Source organism: Mytilus edulis, chromosome 14 (assembly GCF_963676685.1).
Source record: "Mytilus edulis chromosome 14, xbMytEdul2.2, whole genome shotgun sequence".
In the NCBI taxonomy this organism is placed as follows: Eukaryota; Metazoa; Mollusca; class Bivalvia; order Mytilida; family Mytilidae; genus Mytilus; species Mytilus edulis.
The window spans coordinates 19,976,677-19,996,996 of NC_092357.1; the positions used below are offsets into that span (position 1 = coordinate 19,976,677).

Sequence of the window (20,320 nt, forward strand, 5' to 3'; positions counted from 1 at the left end):
GTCCCGATAATAAGATTTTTTATAGTGTTATGATACTTTTTTAAGGTGTTATACTATACTTTAAACAATATTAAAGAATATTAATTAAAGGTATTACTTGTTTTTACTCAATAAAAGTGTAATCTCACTTCAATAATTTGTTTTGTACGTCTTGTATACAAAATTTAACTCAAGCCATATTTTTTTTTAAACAAGGAGTTTGCATATAAGATATACAAATCTGTTTTCTGAAGATTGCGTGTAATTTTTTTTAATTATGAATGCCCTTAAACCTTCTAATTGTATGCTGTTAATTAAACAGAGCTCCAGATAAGAATTCACAAATTGGGGTTTAAAGTAATTGGGTGATAAGTTATTTAATTGCATTATCAATTCCAATTCACCCCTCAAGCAAATATCAAATTGGGTTTTTCACCAACAAGCTCCTTAATGTATTGTTTTTTTCCATCAACACAATATTGAATATTTAGGCATGTTACGTGTACCTTTTGAGCAATGAAAAATTCCAACAGGGACCCATTTTAGCTACTTGATGTGCAACGTTCTATTTTAAGAACGAAAGGACATTTCCAATTATAAATATTATAACAAGAGTGCACACACTGAAATGTCTCGCCTTCTTTACTAATCATTGATATTATGTTGATACTCCTAAAAATAAAGCTTTATTACGACTGTCACATTAACTTAACATGAACCATGAAAATGAGGTCAAGGTCAGTTGAACCATATGCCAGGCAAACATGTACAGCTAACAATGCTTCCATACAACAAATATAGTTGACCTAGATTGCTTATAGTTTAAGAAAATAGACCAAAACACAAAAACTTAACACTGAGCAATGAACCGTGAAAACCAGGTCAAGGTTAAATAAAACCTGCACGACTGACATATAGATCATAAAATATTTCCATACACCAAATATAGTTGACCTATGACATATAGTATTAGATAAAAAGACAAAAACTCAAAAACTTAACTTTGACCACTCAACCATGAAAATGAGGTCAAGGTCAGATGACATCAGCCCGCTAGACATGTTCACCTTACAATCATTCCATACAACAAATATAGTAAACCTATTGCATAAAGTATGAGAAAAACAGACCAAAACACAAAAACTTAACTATAACCACTGAACCATGAAAATGAGGTCAAGGTCAGATGACATCTGCCCGCTAGACATGTACACCTTACAATCATTCCATACAACAAATATAGTAAACCTATTGCATATAGTATGAGAACAACAGACCAAAACACAAAAATTTAACTATAACCACTGAACCATGAAAATGATGTCAAGGTCAGATGACACCTGCCAGTTGGACATGTACACGTTACAGTCCTTCCATACACCGAATATACTAGACCTATTGCTTATAGTATCTGAGATATGGACTTGACCACCAAAACTTAACCTTGTTCACTGATCCATGAAATGAGGTCGAGGTCAAGTGAAAACTGTCTGACGGGCATGAGGACCTTGCAAGGTACGCACATACTAAATATAGTTATCCTCTTACTTATAATAAGAGAGAATTCAACATTACAAAAAATCTGAACTTTTTTTTCAAGTGGTCACTGAACCATGAAAATGAGGTCAAGGACATTGGACATGTGACTGACGGAAACTTCGTAACATGAGGCATCTATATACAAAGTATGAAGCATCCAGGTCTTCCACCTTCTAAAATATAAAGCTTTAAAGAAGTAAGCTAACGCCGCCGCCAGATCACTATCCCTATGTCGAGCTTTCTGCAACAAAAGTTGCAGGCTCGACAAAAATAGATTTACGCGATGACTGTAATTAGCTTAGGGTAAACAACGCTTACCATAGCGAATAAAAGCGTTAAGAACTCATGGTTTTTGCATATAATTGGTTTTTCCTTTGGATGAATTGTGTTTTAGAAACCCTGCAATGGGCGATCGCATGGGGTTTTAAATTATTTGTATTGCCTGATCAGGCAAATACGCAGCTTATCTGGAGCTCTGTGTTACACTTATTTTTCAAAGTAAAACACCATAAAAAAATCTTGTTATCGGGATATATATCAGTTTGTTTTTGGGATATTACGTTGTTCTTGTGTATCTCGGGAAATCGTGGTACCCCCAAAATTCAACTTCATCTGTGTTTTGTGGTTATAAGCATTGTGTACAAGTTTCATAAAATTTGGTTGAGGCAACTTGATTATACATGTACATGTATTGATGTAAAAGAACAGAAACTAAATATGTTGCAATTTTTCAATATATTAAGGGCCATAATTCGAGAATGGTTAAAGTGACCCAATAAAAATTCAAACTTGTTCTGTATTTTAATATCATAAATATTGTGCTATTAAAGTTTCAAAACATTTGGTTGAGGCAAACTTATGTTAGATAACAGAAACTAATTTTTTTAACAATTTTTCCATTTATAAAGGGGCATAACTCTAGAACATTAAAGTGATACTACCAAAAATTCACACTTGATCTGTTTTGTTTTTATAAGCAAATGTGTATAAGTTTCATAATATTTGGTTGAGGCAAACTCAAGTTAGAGACTGGAAACTAATCTTAGGACGTACAAGATTAAAACTCAATGCCACCTACATGTACGCTACGGCAGGGGCATAAAAAAGATACAGAATTCTAAACCAGATGATCCGCAGGGGGGAGCTTTATACAACCGCAGAGTTCGAACCCTGAACATAGGGGCAAGTATGGACACAACATTTAAGCTTGATACAGCTCTGAATTTGGATTGTGATTAAATAGTTGACACAACACAGGTTTCTTGACACATAATGAATGTGGTCTAGGAACTTAAACTTAACCAGATGCTCCGCAGGGCACAGCTTTATACGAACGCAGAGGTTGAACCCTGAACGGTTGGGGCAAGTATGGACACAACATTCAAGCTGGATTCAGCTCTAAATTTGGACTGTGATTAAATAGTTGACACAGCATAGGTTTCTGACACAGAATGAATGTGGTCTAATGAACTTAAAAATTTTTTTTTGCCTTTGAGCAATTCACTATGCTGTTGAATATTAATCCTCTCAAAAAAATGTTTGAAGAAATTTTCTTTTTATTTATGAAATCTGAAATGAAAAAAATTGACCCCCCAATTTTATTTTCACATCCCCCTTTCCCTTATTTCAAACCTGATCTCAATTCAAATTTCTAATGAAGTTTGCAACAATAACTACTCATTTAAATACATCATAAAATATTAAAATGTAAACTAGAGGCTCTAAAGAGCCTGTGTCGCTCACCTTGGTCTATGTGAATATTAAACAATGGACACAGATGGATTCATGACAAAATTGTGTTTTGGTGATGGTGATGTGTATATTCATCTTACTTTACTGAACATTCTTGCGGCTAATAATTATTTCTATCTATATTGAACTTGGCCCAGAAGTTTCAGTGGAAAATGTTAGTAAAAATTTAGAAGTTTTATGAAAATTGTTAAAAATTGACTATAAAGGGCAATAACTCCTAAAGGGGTCAACTGACCATTTCGGTCATGTTGACTTATTTGTAAATCTTACTATGCTGAACATTATTGCAGTTTACAGTTTATCTCTATCTATAATAATATTCAAGGTAATAACCAAAAACAGCAAAATTTCCTTAAAATTACCAATTCAGGGGCAGCAACCCAACAAGGGGTTGTCCGATTCATCTGATAATTTCAGGGCAGATAGATCTTGACCTGATAAACAATTTTACTACATGTCAGATTTGCTCTAAATGCTTTGGTTTTTGAGTTATAAGCCAAAAACTGCATTTTACCCCTATGTTCTATTTTTAGCCATGGCGGCCATCTTGGTTGGTTGGCCGGGTCAAGCCACACATTTTTTAAACTAGATTCCCCAATGATGATTGTGGCCAAGTTTGGATTAATTTGGCCCAGTAGTTTCAGAGGAGAAGATTTTTGTAAAAGTTAACGACGACGGACGCAGGACGACGACGGACGACGGACGCAAAGTGATGGGAAAAGCTCACTTGGCCCTTCGGGCCAGGTGAGCTAAAAAAGTGCTTGCTATCACTGAATGGTAAAGATTGTTTTAATCTATCAGTTGGTAGTAAAAGTGAATATACATTGTATATTGTATAAAACAATGATTTAAGTTGATTCAACTACTATTCTGGACAAAGAAAGATAACTCCAATTGAAATCCAATTGGAATTTCTTGCTATTGCACAATATTGTGCAATTAGATATTTCTTGCTATTGTGCAATACTGTGCAATTGAAAATATTTGCTATTGCACAATACTGTGCAATTGAAGATTTCTTGCTATTGCACAATACTGTGCAATTGAAGATTTCTTGCTATTGCTGAATACTGTGCAATTGAAAATTTCTTGCTATTGCACAATACTTAATATAATAATTTTGGATCCTGATTTGGACCAACTTGAAAACTGGGCCCATAATAAAAAATCTTAGTACATGTTTAGATTCAGCATATCAAAGAGGCCCAAGAATTCAATTTTTGTTAAAAATCATACTTAGTTTAATATTGGACCCTTTGGACTTTAATGTAGACCAATTTTAAAACCGGACCAAAAATTAAGAATCTACATACACAGTTAGATTTGGCATATCAAAGAACCCCAATTATTCAATTTTTGATGAAATCAAACAAAGTTTAATTTTGGACCCCGATTTGGACCAACTTGAAAACTGGGCCCATAATAAAAAATCTAAGTACATTTTTAGATTCAGCATATCAAAGAACCCCAAGGATTCAATTTTTGTTAAAATCAAACTAAGTTTAATTTTGGACCCTTTGGACCTTAATGTAGACCAATTTGAAAACAGGACCAAAAATTAAGAATCTACATACACAGTCAGATTCGGCATATCATAGAACAACCAGATGCTCCGCAGGGCGCAGCTTTATACGACCGCAGAGGTTGAACCCTGAACGGTTGGGGCAAGTATGGACACAACATTCAAGCTGGATTCAGCTCTAAATTAGGACTGTGATTAAATAGTTGACACAGCATAGGTTTCTGACACAGAATGAATGTGGTCTAATGAACTTAAAAAAAAATGTTTGCCTTTGAGCAATTCACTATGCTGTTGAATATTAATCCTCTCAAAAAAATGTTTGAAGAAATTTTCTTTTTATTTATGAAATCTGAAATGAAAAAAAATTGACCCTCCAATTTTTTTTTTCACATCCCCCTTTCCCTTATTTCAAAACTGATCTCAATTCAAATTTCTAATGAAGTTTGCAACAATAACTACTCATTTAAATACATCATAAAATATTAAAATGTAAAAAAGTGCTTGTTATCACTGAATGGTAAAGATTGTTTTAATCTATCAGTTGGTAGTAAAAGTGAATATACATTGTATATTGTATAAAACAATGATTTAAGTTGATTCAACTACTATTCTGGACAAAGAAAGATAACTCCAATTGAAATCCAATTGGAATTTCTTGCTATTGCACAATATTGTGCAATTAGATATTTCTTGCTATTGTGGAATACTGTGCAATTGAAAATATTTGCTATTGCACAATACTGTGCAATTGAAGATTTCTTGCTATTGCACAATACTGTGCAATTGAAGATTTCTTGCTATTGCTGAATACTGTGCAATTGAAAATTTCTTGCTATTGCACAATACTTAATATAATAATTTTGGATCCTGATTTGGACCAACTTGAAAACTGGGCCCATAATCAAAAATCTAAGTACATGTTTAGATTCAGCATATCACAGAGGCCCAATAATTCAATTTTTGTTAAAATCAAACTTAGTTTAATTTTGGACCCTTTGGACGTTAATGTAAACCAATTTTAAAACGGGACCAAAAATTAAGAATCTACATACACAGTTAGATTTGGCATATCAAAGAACCCCAATTATTCAATTTTTGATGAAATCAAACAAAGTTTAATTTTGGACCCCGATTTGGACCAACTTGAAAACTGGGCCAATAATAAAAAATCTAAGTACATTTTTAGATTCAGCATATCAAAGAACCCCAAGGATTCATTTTTTATTAAAATCAAACTAAGTTTAATTTTGGACCCTTTGGACCTTAATGTAGACCAATTTGAAAACGGGACCAAAAATTAAGAATCTACATACACAGTTAGATTCGGCATATCAAAGAACCCCAATTATTCAATTTTTGATAAAATCAAACAAAGTTTAAATCTGGACCCTTTGGGCCCTTTATTCCTAAACTGTTGGGACCAAAACTCCCAAAATCAATACCAACCTTCCTTTTATGGTCATAAACCTTGTGTTTAAATTTCATAGATTTCTATTTACTTATACTAAAGTTATGGTGCGAAAACCTAAAAAAATGCTTATTTGGGTCCCTTTTTGGCCCCTAATTCCTAAACTATTGGGACCTAAACTCCCAAAATCAATACCAACCTTCCTTTTGTGGTCATAAACATTGTGTTTAAATTTCATTGATTTCTATTTACTTATACTAAAGTTATTGTGCGAAAACCAAGAATAATGCTTATTTGGGCCCTTTTTTGGCCCCTAATTCCTAAACTGTTGGCACCAAAACTCCCAAAATCAATCCCAACCTTTCTTTTGTGGTCATAAACCTTATGTCAAAATTTCATAGATTTCTATTTACTTAAACTAAAGTTATAGTGCGAAAACCAAGAAAATGCTTATTTTGGCCCTTTTTGGCCCCTTATTCCTAAAATGTTGGGACTAAAACTCCCAAAATCAATCCCAACCTTCCTTTTGTGGTCATAAACCTTGTGTTAAAATTTCATAGATTTCTATTCACTTTTACTAAAGTTAGAGTGCGAAAACTAAAAGTATTCGGACGACGACGACGACGCCAACGTGATAGCAATATACGACGAAAAAATTTTCAAATTTTGCGGTCGTATAACAATTATTCAATTTTTGATGAAATCAAACAAAGTTTAATTTTGGACCCTGTGGGCCCTTTATTCCTAAACTGTTGGGACCAAAACTCCCAAAATCAATACCAACCTTCCTTTTATGGTCATAAACCTTGTGTTTAAATTTCATAGATTTCTATTTACTTATACTAAAGTTATGGTGCGAAAACCAAGAAAAATGCTTATTTGGGTCCCTTTTTGGCCCCAAATTCCTAAACTGTTGGGACCTAAACTCCCAAAATCAATACCAACCTTCCTTTTGTGGTCATAAACATTGTGTTTAAATTTCATTGATTTCTATTCACTTAAACTAAAGTTATTGTGCGAAAACCAAAAATAATGCTTATTTGGGCCCTTTTTTGGCCCCTAATTCCTAAACTGTTTCAAATTTTGCGGTCGTATAACAATTATTCAATTTTTGATGAAATCAAACAAAGTTTAATTTTGGACCCTGTGGGCCCTTTATTCCTAAACTGTTGGGACCAAAACTCCCAAAATCAATACAAACCTTTCTTTTGTGGTCATAAACCTTGTGTCAAAATTTCATAGATTTCTATTTACTTAAACTAAAGTTATAGTGCGAAAACCAAGAAAATGCTTATTTGGGCCCTTTTTGGCCCCTAATTCCTAAAATGTTGGGACCAAAACTCCCAAAATCAATCCCAACCTTCCTTTTGTGGTCATAAACCTTGTGTTAAAATTTCATAGATTTCTATTCACTTTTACTCAAGTTATAGTGCGAAAACTAAAAGTATTCGGACGACGACGCCGACGACGCCAACGTGATAGCAATATACGACGAAAATTTTTTCAAATTTTGCGGTCGTATAAAAACTTTAAATTTTAAATTGGACATTACCTATTATGGTCCAATATCCAAAATCTAAATACATGGTAAGATTCAGCATATCAAAGAACCCCAAGAATTAAATTTTTAATGAATTCAAATAAAGTTCAATTTTTGACTCTCTAGACCTCAATGTGGAGTCGGATTTTGTGGAACAATCTGATAACCAGGCCCAAACATAAAAAATCTAAATACATGGTTAGATTAAGCATATACATATATCAAAGAACCCCATATACAATTTTTGTTCAAATCAAACAAAGTTTAATTTTGGACAGCAATTTGGACCAACTTGAAAACTGGGCCTATAATCAAAAATCTAAATACTGGTTAAGATTTAGCATATATCAAAGAACCCCAAGGATTCAATTTTTGTTGATATCAAACAAAGTTTAATTTTGGACCACAATTTGGACCAACTTGAAAACTGGGCCCATAATAAAAATTATAAGTACATGTTTAGATTCAGCATATCAAAGAACACCAAGGATTCAATTTTTGTATATTCAAACAAAGTTTAATTTTGGACCCTTTGGGCCCTTTATTCCTAAACTGTTGGGACCAAAACTCCCAAAATCAATCCCAACCTTCCTTTTATGGTCATAAACCTTGTGTTTAAATTTCATTGATTTCTATTTACTTATACTAAAGTTATGGTGCGAAAACCAGGAATAATGCTTATTTGGGCCCTTTTTTAGCCCCTAATTCCTAAACTGTTGGGACCAAAACTCCCAAAATCAATCCCAACCTTCCTTTAGTGGTCATAAACCTTATGTCAAAATTTGATAGATTTCTATTCACTTAAACTAAAGTTATAGTGTGAAAACCAAGAAAATGCTTATTTGGGCCCTTTTTGGCCCCTAATTCCCAAACTGTTGGGACCAAAACTTCCAAAATCAATCCCTGAACCTTCCTTTTATGGTCATAAACCTTGTGTTTAAATTTCATAGATTTCTATTCACTTATACTATAAATTATAGTGCGAAAACCAAAAGTCTTTGACGCCGACGACTACGGACGATGACGTGATACCAATATACGACCAAAAAATTTTCAATTTTTGCGGTCGTATAAAAAGAATATATACAATACTGATCTATTGAATGAACATTGCATTCAATTTTTTTTAAGATTTAATTTTTTTAAGGATAAAGAACATAAGTTTCAGGATTATTATAGTGAAAGGTGATAAAAAGGAAAGTAACTCAATTTTTTTGGCAAACATTTTTGAAATACAAATTTTTTATGACATAAAGCTAAGGGAAGTGGTGTTAATTAACAGTGTGGTTGACACCAAAGCTGTCAAGTGAAGCCACCCATCAAATTAACTTAATTTGACAAGTTTACACAACTACATGTAGCCGAACTTGTTTATGTTTATGGTAGAGTAACTAATTTGCCAGTATTTCAAGGGTAGATCAGAATCCATGAAAATGGGGCGATTTGTCCTGCTTCCGGTAGATAATATAAATCTTGGATATGTTTATAGCATGTTTTTAATAACATTAAAGTATATGGAAAGGGTTATTCCATTTCTTTCTTTGATATAAAATAATATACAAATGTACTGATATTGATTGCAAAATTGTAATTTGATTGATGTTAATGAAAAAATTCCAATCTGGTCAATGAAAACTTTTGTAAATTAAAATATATGTGTCAGTAAATTCAATTATGAAGTTGAAAAAGAATATATAACAAGTTTTTAAGTCAAACAACTTAAAGTACAAAATTACGTTTGTACTCTAGTCTCTTACAAAAAAGGTTGGGAGGGGTTGTACTCAAATCAAATTACATAAATTTATATCTACACATTTGAATTTTTAAAACTCAATAATTAAAATGTAACTTATTTCCATGTGACGATGTCTGTAAAAGCATATCGTCGCTGGGCTTCTTAAATGTCGTATATGACTTTTTTGGCGAAAAATACTTTTTGACACCATTAATGGTCTGGATGGGAGGAAATCTTTGGTATTACAAAATAGCATACAGTTAGATCAATCAAAAATGTGTGAAATAAGACATATTAAAAAATTGCCAATGTTAGTTGTTTGTAAAGTTTGCTTCCAAAATTAAATGTTGTATGAAAACTTGAAAATCGTTGTAGAATGGCTTTGGGAAAAAAATAATTTATTTCACTGCTATTTACAAAAATGTTCAAGTTCACATATGACATTTTGGAACCATGCATTTTGCCAAATTTTTCAAAGCCTGTTTGTGAGATATTTTTTTCTTGCAAAATTTGTAATTTACAACATTTTAGAAGCCCAGCGACGATATGAATAACTAGAGGCTCTAAAGAGCCTGTGTTGCTCACCTTGGTCTATGTGAATATTAAACAATGGACACAGATGGATTCATGACAAAATTGTGTTTTGGTGATGGTGATGTGTTTGTAGATCTTACTTTACTAAACATTCTTGCTGCTTACAATTATCTCTATCTATAACAGTACTTTCTGTGGAAAATGTTATTGAAAATCTTCAAATTTTAAGAAAATTGTTAAAAATTGACTATGAAGGGCAATAACTCCTTAGGGGGTCAATTGACTATTTTGGTCATCCTGACTTATTTTTAGTTCTTACTTTGCTGTACATTATTGCTGTTTACAGTTTATCTCTATCTATAATAATATTCAAGATAATAACAAAAAAACAGCAAAATTTCCTCAAAATTACCAATTCAGGGGCAGCAACCTAACAACCGATTATCCGATTCATCTGAAAATTCCAGGGCAGATAGATCGTGACCTGATCAACAATTTTACTTCCTGTCAGATTTGCTCTTAATGCTTTGGTTTTTGAGTTATAAGCCAAAAACTGCATTTTACCCCCATGTTCTATTTTTAGCCATGGCGGCCATCTTGGTTTGTTGGCCGAGTTACCGGACACATTTTTTTAACTAGATACCCCAATGATGATTATGGCCAAGTTTGGTTAAATTTGGCCCAGTAGTTTCAGAGGAGAAGATTTTTCTAAAAGATTACTAAGATTTACGAAAAATGGTTAAAAATCGACTATAAAGGGCAATAACTCCTAAAGTGGTCAACTGACCATTTTGGTCATGTTAACTTATTTGTAGATCTTACTTTGCTGAACATTATTGCTGTTTACAGTTTATCTCTATCTATAATAATATTCAAGATAATAACCAAAAAGAGCTAAATTTCCTTAAAATTACCATTTCAGGGGCAGCAACCCAACATAGGAATGTCCGATTCATCTGAAAATTTCAGGGCAGATAGATCTTGACCTGATGAACAATTTTACCCGTTGTCAGATTTGCTCTAGATCTAAATGCTTTGGTTTTTGAGTTATAAGCCAAAAACTGCATTTTACCCCTATGTTCTATTTTTAGCCATGGCGGCCATCTTGGTTGGTTGGGCAGCGCACCGGACACATTTTTTAAACTAGATACCCCAATGATGATTATGGCCAAGTTTGGTTAAATTTGGCCCAGTAGTTTCAGAGGAGAAGATTTTTCTAAAAGATTACTAAGATTTACGAAAAATGGTTAAAAATTGACTATAAAGGGCAATAACTCCTAAAGTGGTCAACTGACCATTTTGGTCATGTTGACTTATTTGTAGATCTTACTTTGCTGAACATTATTGCTGTTTACAGTTTATCTCTATCTATAATAATATTCAAGATAATAACCAAAAACAGCAAAATTTCCTTAAAATTACCATTTCAGGGGCAGCAACCCAACAACGAAATGTCCGATTCATCTGAAAATTTCAGGGCAGATAGATCTTGACCTGTTGAACAATATTACCCCATGTCAGATTTGCTCTAAATGCTTTGGTTTTTGAGTTATAAGCCAAAAACTGCATTTTACCCCTATGTTCTATTTTTAGCCATGGCGGCCATCTTGGTTGGTTGGCCGGGTCACCGGACACATTTTTTAAACTAGATACCCCAATGATGATTGTGGCCCAGTAGTTTCAGAGGAGAAGATTTTTGTAAAAGTTAACGCAGGACGACGATGGACGCCGGACGCCAAGTGATGAGAAAAGCTCACTTGGCCCTTTGGGCCAGGTGAGCTAACTAGAGGCAGGCTCTAAAGAGCCTGTGTCCCTCACCTTGGTCTATGTGCATATTAAACAAAGGACACAGATGGATTCATTTCATGACAAAATTGTGTTGTCGTGATGGTGATGTGTTTGTAGATCCTACTTTAGACCATAAAAAAGAATAGGTTTGTTTGCGCCAACCCTACCTACCCAGAAAAAAGCTGCATACTCAAATTCTTTTATTGTCCTGATTTGAAAAAGTTTTTTTTTAATCAGATAGGCATGAGGACTAATAAACACCCGAAAAAAAAAAAAGAAAATGCCTACCTACCTACCCACTGTCTCAACCTTTGGGTAGGGTTTGGGCAAACCAAAATATGTTTAATTGTGGCCTTACTGAACAATCTTGATGCTTACAATTATCTCTATATATAATGAAATTGGTAAAGAAGTGACAGTGGAAAATATTTTGTAAAAATTTACAAAAATTTACAAAATTGATGAAAATTGTCAGAAAATGGACTATAAAGGGCAATAACTCCTCAAGGGGTCAACTGACCATTTTGTTCATGATGACTTATTTGTAGATCTAACTTTGATGAACATTATTGCTGTTTACAGTTTATTTCTATCTATAATAGTATTCAAGTATATAAACCAAAAACGACAAAATATCCTTAAAATTACCAATTCAGGGGCAGCAACTCAACAGCCGGTTGTCCGATTCATCTGAAAATTTACATACAGATAGATCTTGACTTTATAAACAATTTTACCCATGTAAGATTTGCTCTAAATTCTTTGGTTTCAGAGTTATAAGCCAAAATCTACATTTCACCCATATGTTCTATTTTTTGCCATGGCGGCCATCTTGGTTTGTTGGCTTGGTCACCCCACACATTTTTTAAACTAGATACCATAATAATGATTGTGGCTAATAAAGTTTATTTAAATTTGGTAGAGTAGCTTCTGAGGAGAAGATTTTTGTAAAAGTAAACGACGACAGACGATGAACGCCGGACGCCAAGTGATGAGAAAAGCTCACTTGGCCCTTTGGTGCAGGTCTTCATCTTTTGATATTATATAACCAACATCATTGAACATCATGTAAAATGTAAAAATGGTTAATCAATCTTATATTGCATGCTTACCACAGCGCTATAAAAAAATCCAGGGAAGAACAGAGATGGTTATTAATCACTCATTACAGACCATGTACATGTAATACCACCGCTTACATGTACACGCAGATTGTGCCAAACTGTTTAAGTGTTTGTCTGACCCCAAAAAATTAGACATTTCCTACTAAATAGATGTGTTTAACTAAATCTGAAAATTTCTGTCTGACTGTATGATTTTTTGTTTGACAATACGTAGGTCTGACACTGCAACAGTTATGGATACACTGTACACCTTACTGCTATTATCTTGTTAGCCATTAATGGATACTACAGAGATTCCACATAAAATTAGCAGATTCCCAAATAGCAATATCTAAGGTCTTTTAGGCATACATGAGTTTTTGAACAAGCTCTCCCCCCCTTCCAAATGAGGGACTGTCCCTCAGTCTTGGACAAGTTTTTTTTTTAGCTGTTAAGGGAAAAGATGAAAGAATAATTTCACCTTTTTAAAGTTCTTAAAATACGAAAAGTTTAACTTCTTTTTTTTAGATCTGCTCAGTGTTGGTGTTAAAATAAACAAACTGACTGAATTACGCTTATTACTGTCCACTCAGTTTCACCTTTTAACTGACCAATTTCTGTGATAGATTGATGGTTGCTTAACGTCCAGTGTTAAATATTTCGTTTGGAAAATGAGGGTAAAATGGATAGGGACAGAAATTTTGCCATCTAGGACCCAGGGCTCACACTACTTCAGAAGTTCAGAATCATAGGGAGAAGTGACTTCTCTTGGTGAAACTGATAGTTATAAAACCGTCAATGGTGGAGAAACAAGAAAATTTACAAAAATAAACGATAAAACTACATATATTTGGAAAGGAACATGACGTTTTAATGCAATAAAGGGATAAAATATTAACTGGAGGCAACTATTATCACATTTAAATAAGGTAACAAACTAATTTTACCTCCTAAAGATAGGTTAATGTACGCTCTCGAGTAACAAGCACCAGAAGTGCATGAAATGATAGAAAGTTATCTTTTTATTAAATAACCTGCTACACACTGTAAAGACAATGATTCAACCTCTCCTATTAAGAAAATGAATCGTTTATGTCTGAATTTCTTTATTTATTAATAAAAAATTGATGTTTCATCACCTTGTAAAAAATTGAAAATGTCTGATGACGAAAGCGACTATCGTAAACAATAGGGCGACTTCTTTTCACTTTTGGGGGTCTGGGAAAGCGAAGTGACGGTCAGGAAAGCGACTTCTTCGCCCTAGTCGCCTGGTAGCGTGAGCCCTGCTGACCCCTTGAAGAGTTGTTGAAAGGGTTTTTTATGTGCAAAGAGCATGGATCTTTAAAGAGGTATCAGATTTAAAGTCTACATTTTGACCCGACGTGGATGCAAACAGGTTCATCCTGCCTAACCAAACAGACACCCATCTTATGCAAGTGTTTTACTGACAGTCTGAAGTAGGCAAAGTGCCCATATAATATTACTATTAGCCAGTTCAAAAAACTTTGGGGCCAATTTCTGTGTAAATATCTATTGATTGTATTGTCTACGCCAATTAATACGTCAATAGTCTTGGTTCCTAAAGACTTCGCATAGATTTAACCCAACTAAGTTTACTTGCATCATCTGTCTGAACAGTCACAAATACCCATCAAAATAATTAAAAAAAATTCTCTCTTTAATAGACACTCATTGCTTTCAACTTTTAATTGCGTAAACCCCTGAGGGTTTACGCAGTATATATTGGACGAGGGATGTAGTCTTTCGGAACACCGGATGTTAGTCGGAACACTTCTGGTCTTTCTATGACCACCTTTCAAATACATGCGCAATAGCTATGACCACCTTTCAAATGCATGCGCAATAGCTTACAAATCTGTTGAATATGCATTAGCATCTTAAGTTGCTATAGAGATATTTTACGTATGATCTGAAATTTATTATGATATAATATTTTCTTGCACACGATTACAAGCTGCTAATATTAACCTACATGCGTAGTATTTTAATTAGTCAAACGATGTAACCAGCTGTGTTTAGATATGAGATAAGATTTCATGTAAACAATGCGCTTTATATTCTGAACGAGAATAATTAAAAATAAAATCTTTAGAAAGAGTTTTAGCAGCATTTTATTTTAGATTTTACGTTTAGTGAAGATGTACATGTTGTAAAAAGCAAGCTATATATTTTTTTATACTGAAATTAAAGGGAAGTCTTTCTTGCATATGATTAAATTACAGTTATTTTTTTTGGTTAAATATTGCAACTTTAATAAAAAAAAAAATGGTTATTAAAAATAAAATTAAATAGATATTGAATATGAAAAAATAAAATATTTTGAACGAGAACAATTAAAAATAATATCTTTAAAAAAAGTATTAGCACTTTTTGAAATTTTACGTCTAGGATAGACCAAGGACATGGAAATATAATCATAAATACGTGCCTCAAATAGGTGTAAAAACGAGGATTTAAAAAAAAATCGTTAATTGAAAATAACGTTAAAATTAATTATGAAAGTTATGTCCGTATTCATTTTCATTAATATTGCAAATTTAAAGTTATTTTCTTTGTTTAAATATTGCAACATTATTTACTTTTTTTCAATAACCTCTGAATCCTTTTCGTCATTAAAATGCGACTGATAAGTATAGATATTCAATATGAAGGGGGAAAAATAACCGTGACTGAAATCTAAATCTAAAATTTATTTTAAAAAAATACACATTTGACCATGCAGATGTAAGAAATGATACTTCAAGCAATGAAACAACGAATTAAATGTGCCACTTTAATTACGACTGATAACCTAAAAATGAATCATGCATGCATTTTTAGCAGACTTAACCAGGTCGGCGATAAGATATCGAATATAAAAAAAGAAGATATCGGGTTTGGTGTCAATGAGACAACTATCTGCAAGAAACCAAAATAACACAGAAATACAAACTATGGTTCACCGTACGGCCTTCAACAACAGGCAAAGCACGTACCGCATAGTCGGCTATAAAAGGCCCCGAAATGACAATGTAAAACAATCAGTCAAAAAAGAAAATTAACAAAGTCCGTATCATCGTATGCGTAACTTAGTTGCTCACCAGAGGAACTTTACGCAAGCGTTTTAACACGCGTTCCATAAGTTTGAAGTACGTCGAAATGCAAAGGTATACGCTTGGTGAACGCTTTTACTTCAGGAAAATTTTAATGGAACATAAAAAAAATCATTCAGCTCAAGCGTTTGTCAAACGTATATACATGTACCTGTAAACTGCACGCACATAATATACACGCTACACGAGCGTTGAAAACGCTACAGATAAGTTTTAGACACGTTAAGGGCACATTGCATACAAAAATACTCGTCGCCTTAAAGCTTTCATTTAGGAAAAGAAGTCCGATACGGGTGAAACTTCATCAAACCTACAGAAGATATTACACCCTCTCTAACCATGCAACATGGGACTAGACATAGAAGTACAGGAACTACTCACATTAGTTTGAGCTGTACAAGATCTACAAAAATATCCAGCCTGCCTCAAAGGTGCATATAGGATCGACCATGGTCCAGCACTAATGATACAAATACCAACCAGAGTTACAATGACGTGATAGTAAGTCTTTAAAGGCCACCGAGCGGCCTCCAAAAATGAGAAAAAAACTACTATTTAGTCGGCTATTAAATGCCCCGACCATTAAGATTTAAAATCAAAAATCAAACAAAACTAAACAGCCTTATTGATAACAAAATAATTTACGAAAACAACTTGACCGACATGAATTATGAACAACAACCACTGTACTACATGTTTCTGGCTTTAGAATGGACATTGGCACATAAACAATGTGGTGGCCATAAACCCAACCCTCCCAAATGAACCAAACCTTAAGGACAACACATCGCAAGAAAAAACTGTAAAATATCAGTTGCAATTCGCGTCCCTAAAATTATGGGTACGGTGCACAATAATCACTTACATAAAAACAATAGACACAAATCACTGAAATAATCGCACTTACTGAAAGCTATTTCAAAGCTAGTGAACATGTAGACGAACCAGTGGACATAGACGGACTGGTAAACATGTAAACAGACGGGTGAATGTGACAGACTTATTGACAAACATTCACATATAGACAGACCTGCAGTTGGGAATGTAGGAAGACCAGGAGAAACGCTAAGGTACGCTTTACGCACACCCAATACACGCTTTAAGCTCGTTGTGCACACGATACAGATATGATTGACAGGTTGAATGCATCAAAATTACTAGCGTTTTGGTAGCGTGCATGATTTTTTTTACCTCGGCCGACGTACGTCGGATCTATACGTTGATGTGTGAAGCCGGTATTACATTATTTAAACCACTAAACAGGCAATGTCAGTTTCTAATTCTTATGCACAACAAAAGTAATATAAGACAATACATCTTTATTAAACAATTATCTAATATATATATAATGCCAAACAAGCATTTGGGTTTACGATTGCATTTCTTTTTTTAAAGAAAGCAACTTGTTTTATATATCTAGTGGATGCCAGGCAATACAATTTTTTAACTGTACAGCTTTTTCTGTACTCAAAGAGTAGTTTTTCGATACCACCCTTTACCTAGATACATTGTAGCTCCATTTGTAGCATTAAAGTATTGATGGGTGTGTTCAGAAACAGTGAATTTCAACACATTTTGGAATCAAAAGTGGGCCCCAATTCAAAAGGGGAATATGCTTTTTCCCCAAAATAATCCCAACTAAAGAATCCTATATTAAATACTGCAGATATTTAGTGGTGTCGTATCGTGGTTTTTTGTTTACAAATCTCTTGATTCTTGTTTTGGAATTCATGCAGTTATCCCTTCTTATTGTAAATAAAATATTCTTATTCTATTGTACCTAATTTTCAAAATATTCTTCATTTCTTAGGCGACATGTCCACCCCCACACACTTTTTTGTCTTAGACTTAGATGGTGGTGTGCCCTCTGTAAAATTGGACTAATATTTTTTCCAGAAAGCCATTTATTGTTACTGCATGGGCCCTTCCCCCTAAGCCAAGCTATAGAAAAATAATGGTGAGAGATGGAACTCCACCCTCCCCCTTTTTTTGAATGTTTAATTTTTTTTAACAGTAATGTAAGTAAACGTTTAATGGTGTTCTGACAGGGGCTTTTGACCCCCTCTTATTAAAATGGCTGCATCTTCAATCCTTCTTTGTATCCATGTCTGGGAATAAATAGGAGTGTGAAATGATTCGGGCGCCAAAATCGAAGGTCCGGAGTCCTTTTAGAGCCGAACTGCAGAACAGCAACTCTTGTGGTCCTTATGTTTTCTCTTAATTTGTGGACCATTGTCCGCAGATAGTAAAAAAAATATCTCAAAAGGATCTACGATCTATGGTTCTGCTGCTAGTAACAAGCCCAGAGAGAGAATCAGATATAAAAAGAAAATTATTTTGAAATTACTAATGTCACTAATAATACTATGTGAAAAGCTAAACTTAAAAATCATGATTGATGCAAACCTTCATTTACACATTATTGTCTGGCCTTTTCAACGCGTTCAAACTTTAAATTTCTACTTATTTGTCGCTTCTTGTTTTCTTTTTTGCAGCACGGATGCGGCGCCCGGATGCGGCGTGACTTTTTACCCCAATATACCCCAACATACCCCAATATACCCCAATACACCTCAAAAAACATGTTTAACATGATATTATTGAATAATACTATCATTTAAGGCATTTTCATGTTATTTAAACACCAATTAAACTTTATTTTTTAAATATATTTAATTTTAAATCACTTTTTTCTTTGAAACTTGTTCCGTTCTTGTCAGCCGCTTACGATCTCAAAATGACTTTGTACCCCAATATACCCAAATATACTCCAATAAAACGTTTCAATACAATTTCAATGATAAGGAATGATATAACATTTAGATATATTAAAAATTAACACAACCGTTTACATTTTGCGTGCATTAGAGGCTTTTCAAACGTTCTTTATTCATGTATTGACGAAGGTTTCACTAAAACCCAGAAAGAACGAACCTAAAAATATACCGGTTAATTTTTGCAATTTATTTTTGTTTTCTCCCTTAAAATGTGGAGATTGAAAACGCATTTTATGTTTAACTTTCTCAATAGTAAGATATGATACATTTTTTTTTCATTGAAACTCGATTTTTTTTCTCCTTAAATTTTGAAAAAAAAATCTCAAATACTTTTATAAGTAATAATCCTTATATGCTTAACATTGAAAGTTTTCTTTTTATGCTAATAAAATGTATGTATCTTTCACGCCCTGAAATTGACGGGACAACAGAAAAATGATATGTTAATATTATCCAAAATTCCCGAATTTAGTCGAAGGCAATTTCAGTTTCCGAACCTTAGTCAATGATTTTCTATTACAAAGTATGACAGTATGATGTCATATGTCAATGAATTTATCTTTAATATCATAAGGAATTAAAATATAACTGGTTAAAAGGAATCCAGAAAAAATAGTCACAATACTATGAACAAACGGCATTTTTTTCATTTTTTTTTAATTCGCTCATATTGTACTATCGATAAAATAATCAATAGAGCCCCCACGCCACGTCAAGGCTATGAGCAATGTGGGAGTATTTAAATTAATTTAATCTTCATTTTAGAAAAAATATCCATAGCTTCACCATTCATTAGCATGCAAACAAGACAAACAAAAACTACATACATATAAAAGAAAAGTCACATTATACGTAGATTATAAATGGTTTAAACGAATAGATTTTATTGAAGTAAGATTTATTATCATTACAATAACGTTATAATTCATGAGAGAACATTATAATTCAATCCAAATGTGTTTAAACTGTTTTTTGAGGTGTATTGGGGTATATTGGGGTATGTTGGGGTATATTGGGGTAAAAAGTCACACCCGCACGGATGTCATGTCTGCGCCGGAGATTAGTTTTATGCCTCTCGTGCGATCGAGGCTCCACCTATCTGAACCTGTCGGTCTCACTAATTAGCGACAACAAGAATTTTAGCGACAACAAGCGTCAACAAGCGACAAGAAGCGACAACAAAAAATATTTTAGCGACAACAAGCGACAAGAAACTATTTAGCGACAAAAAAACATATTTTTTTTAATTAAAATTAATTATTGCAATAAATATTGAAAGAATATGCAAAAGAAAATAATTTTAGCGACAAGAAAGTTAAAATTGATAGAAAAAAATGAAACATTATTTACATAATATTTTATCATCTATTATGTATAACAGCCAGTATTACGTTTAATTATTGTGTTATGAGATTATTTTTCCTTGTGTTTTAGAACATATTATTTATCTTATAATTTGTTTTTTTTAAACTCTTTTCGTGCAATATATATTAAGCTCGCAAAATGAATTATTTGTGCATCATTGTCCTG

At 33.3% G+C, this 20,320-nt stretch overlaps 1 protein-coding gene across 1 annotated transcript in view; it reads right to left on the reverse strand.

Annotated features, from left to right (window-relative positions):
• The window catches only part of LOC139502938 (uncharacterized), a 67,920-nt gene extending 49,442 nt beyond the window's left edge, over positions 1-18,478 (reverse strand). The window contains exon 1 of the mRNA XM_071292612.1: positions 18,420-18,478. Coding sequence (XP_071148713.1) covers positions 18,420-18,425 — 6 coding nt within the window. The 5' untranslated portion in view covers positions 18,426-18,478. The remainder of the gene's footprint in view (positions 1-18,419) is intronic.
• Between the last annotated feature and the right edge of the window lie 1,842 nt (positions 18,479-20,320).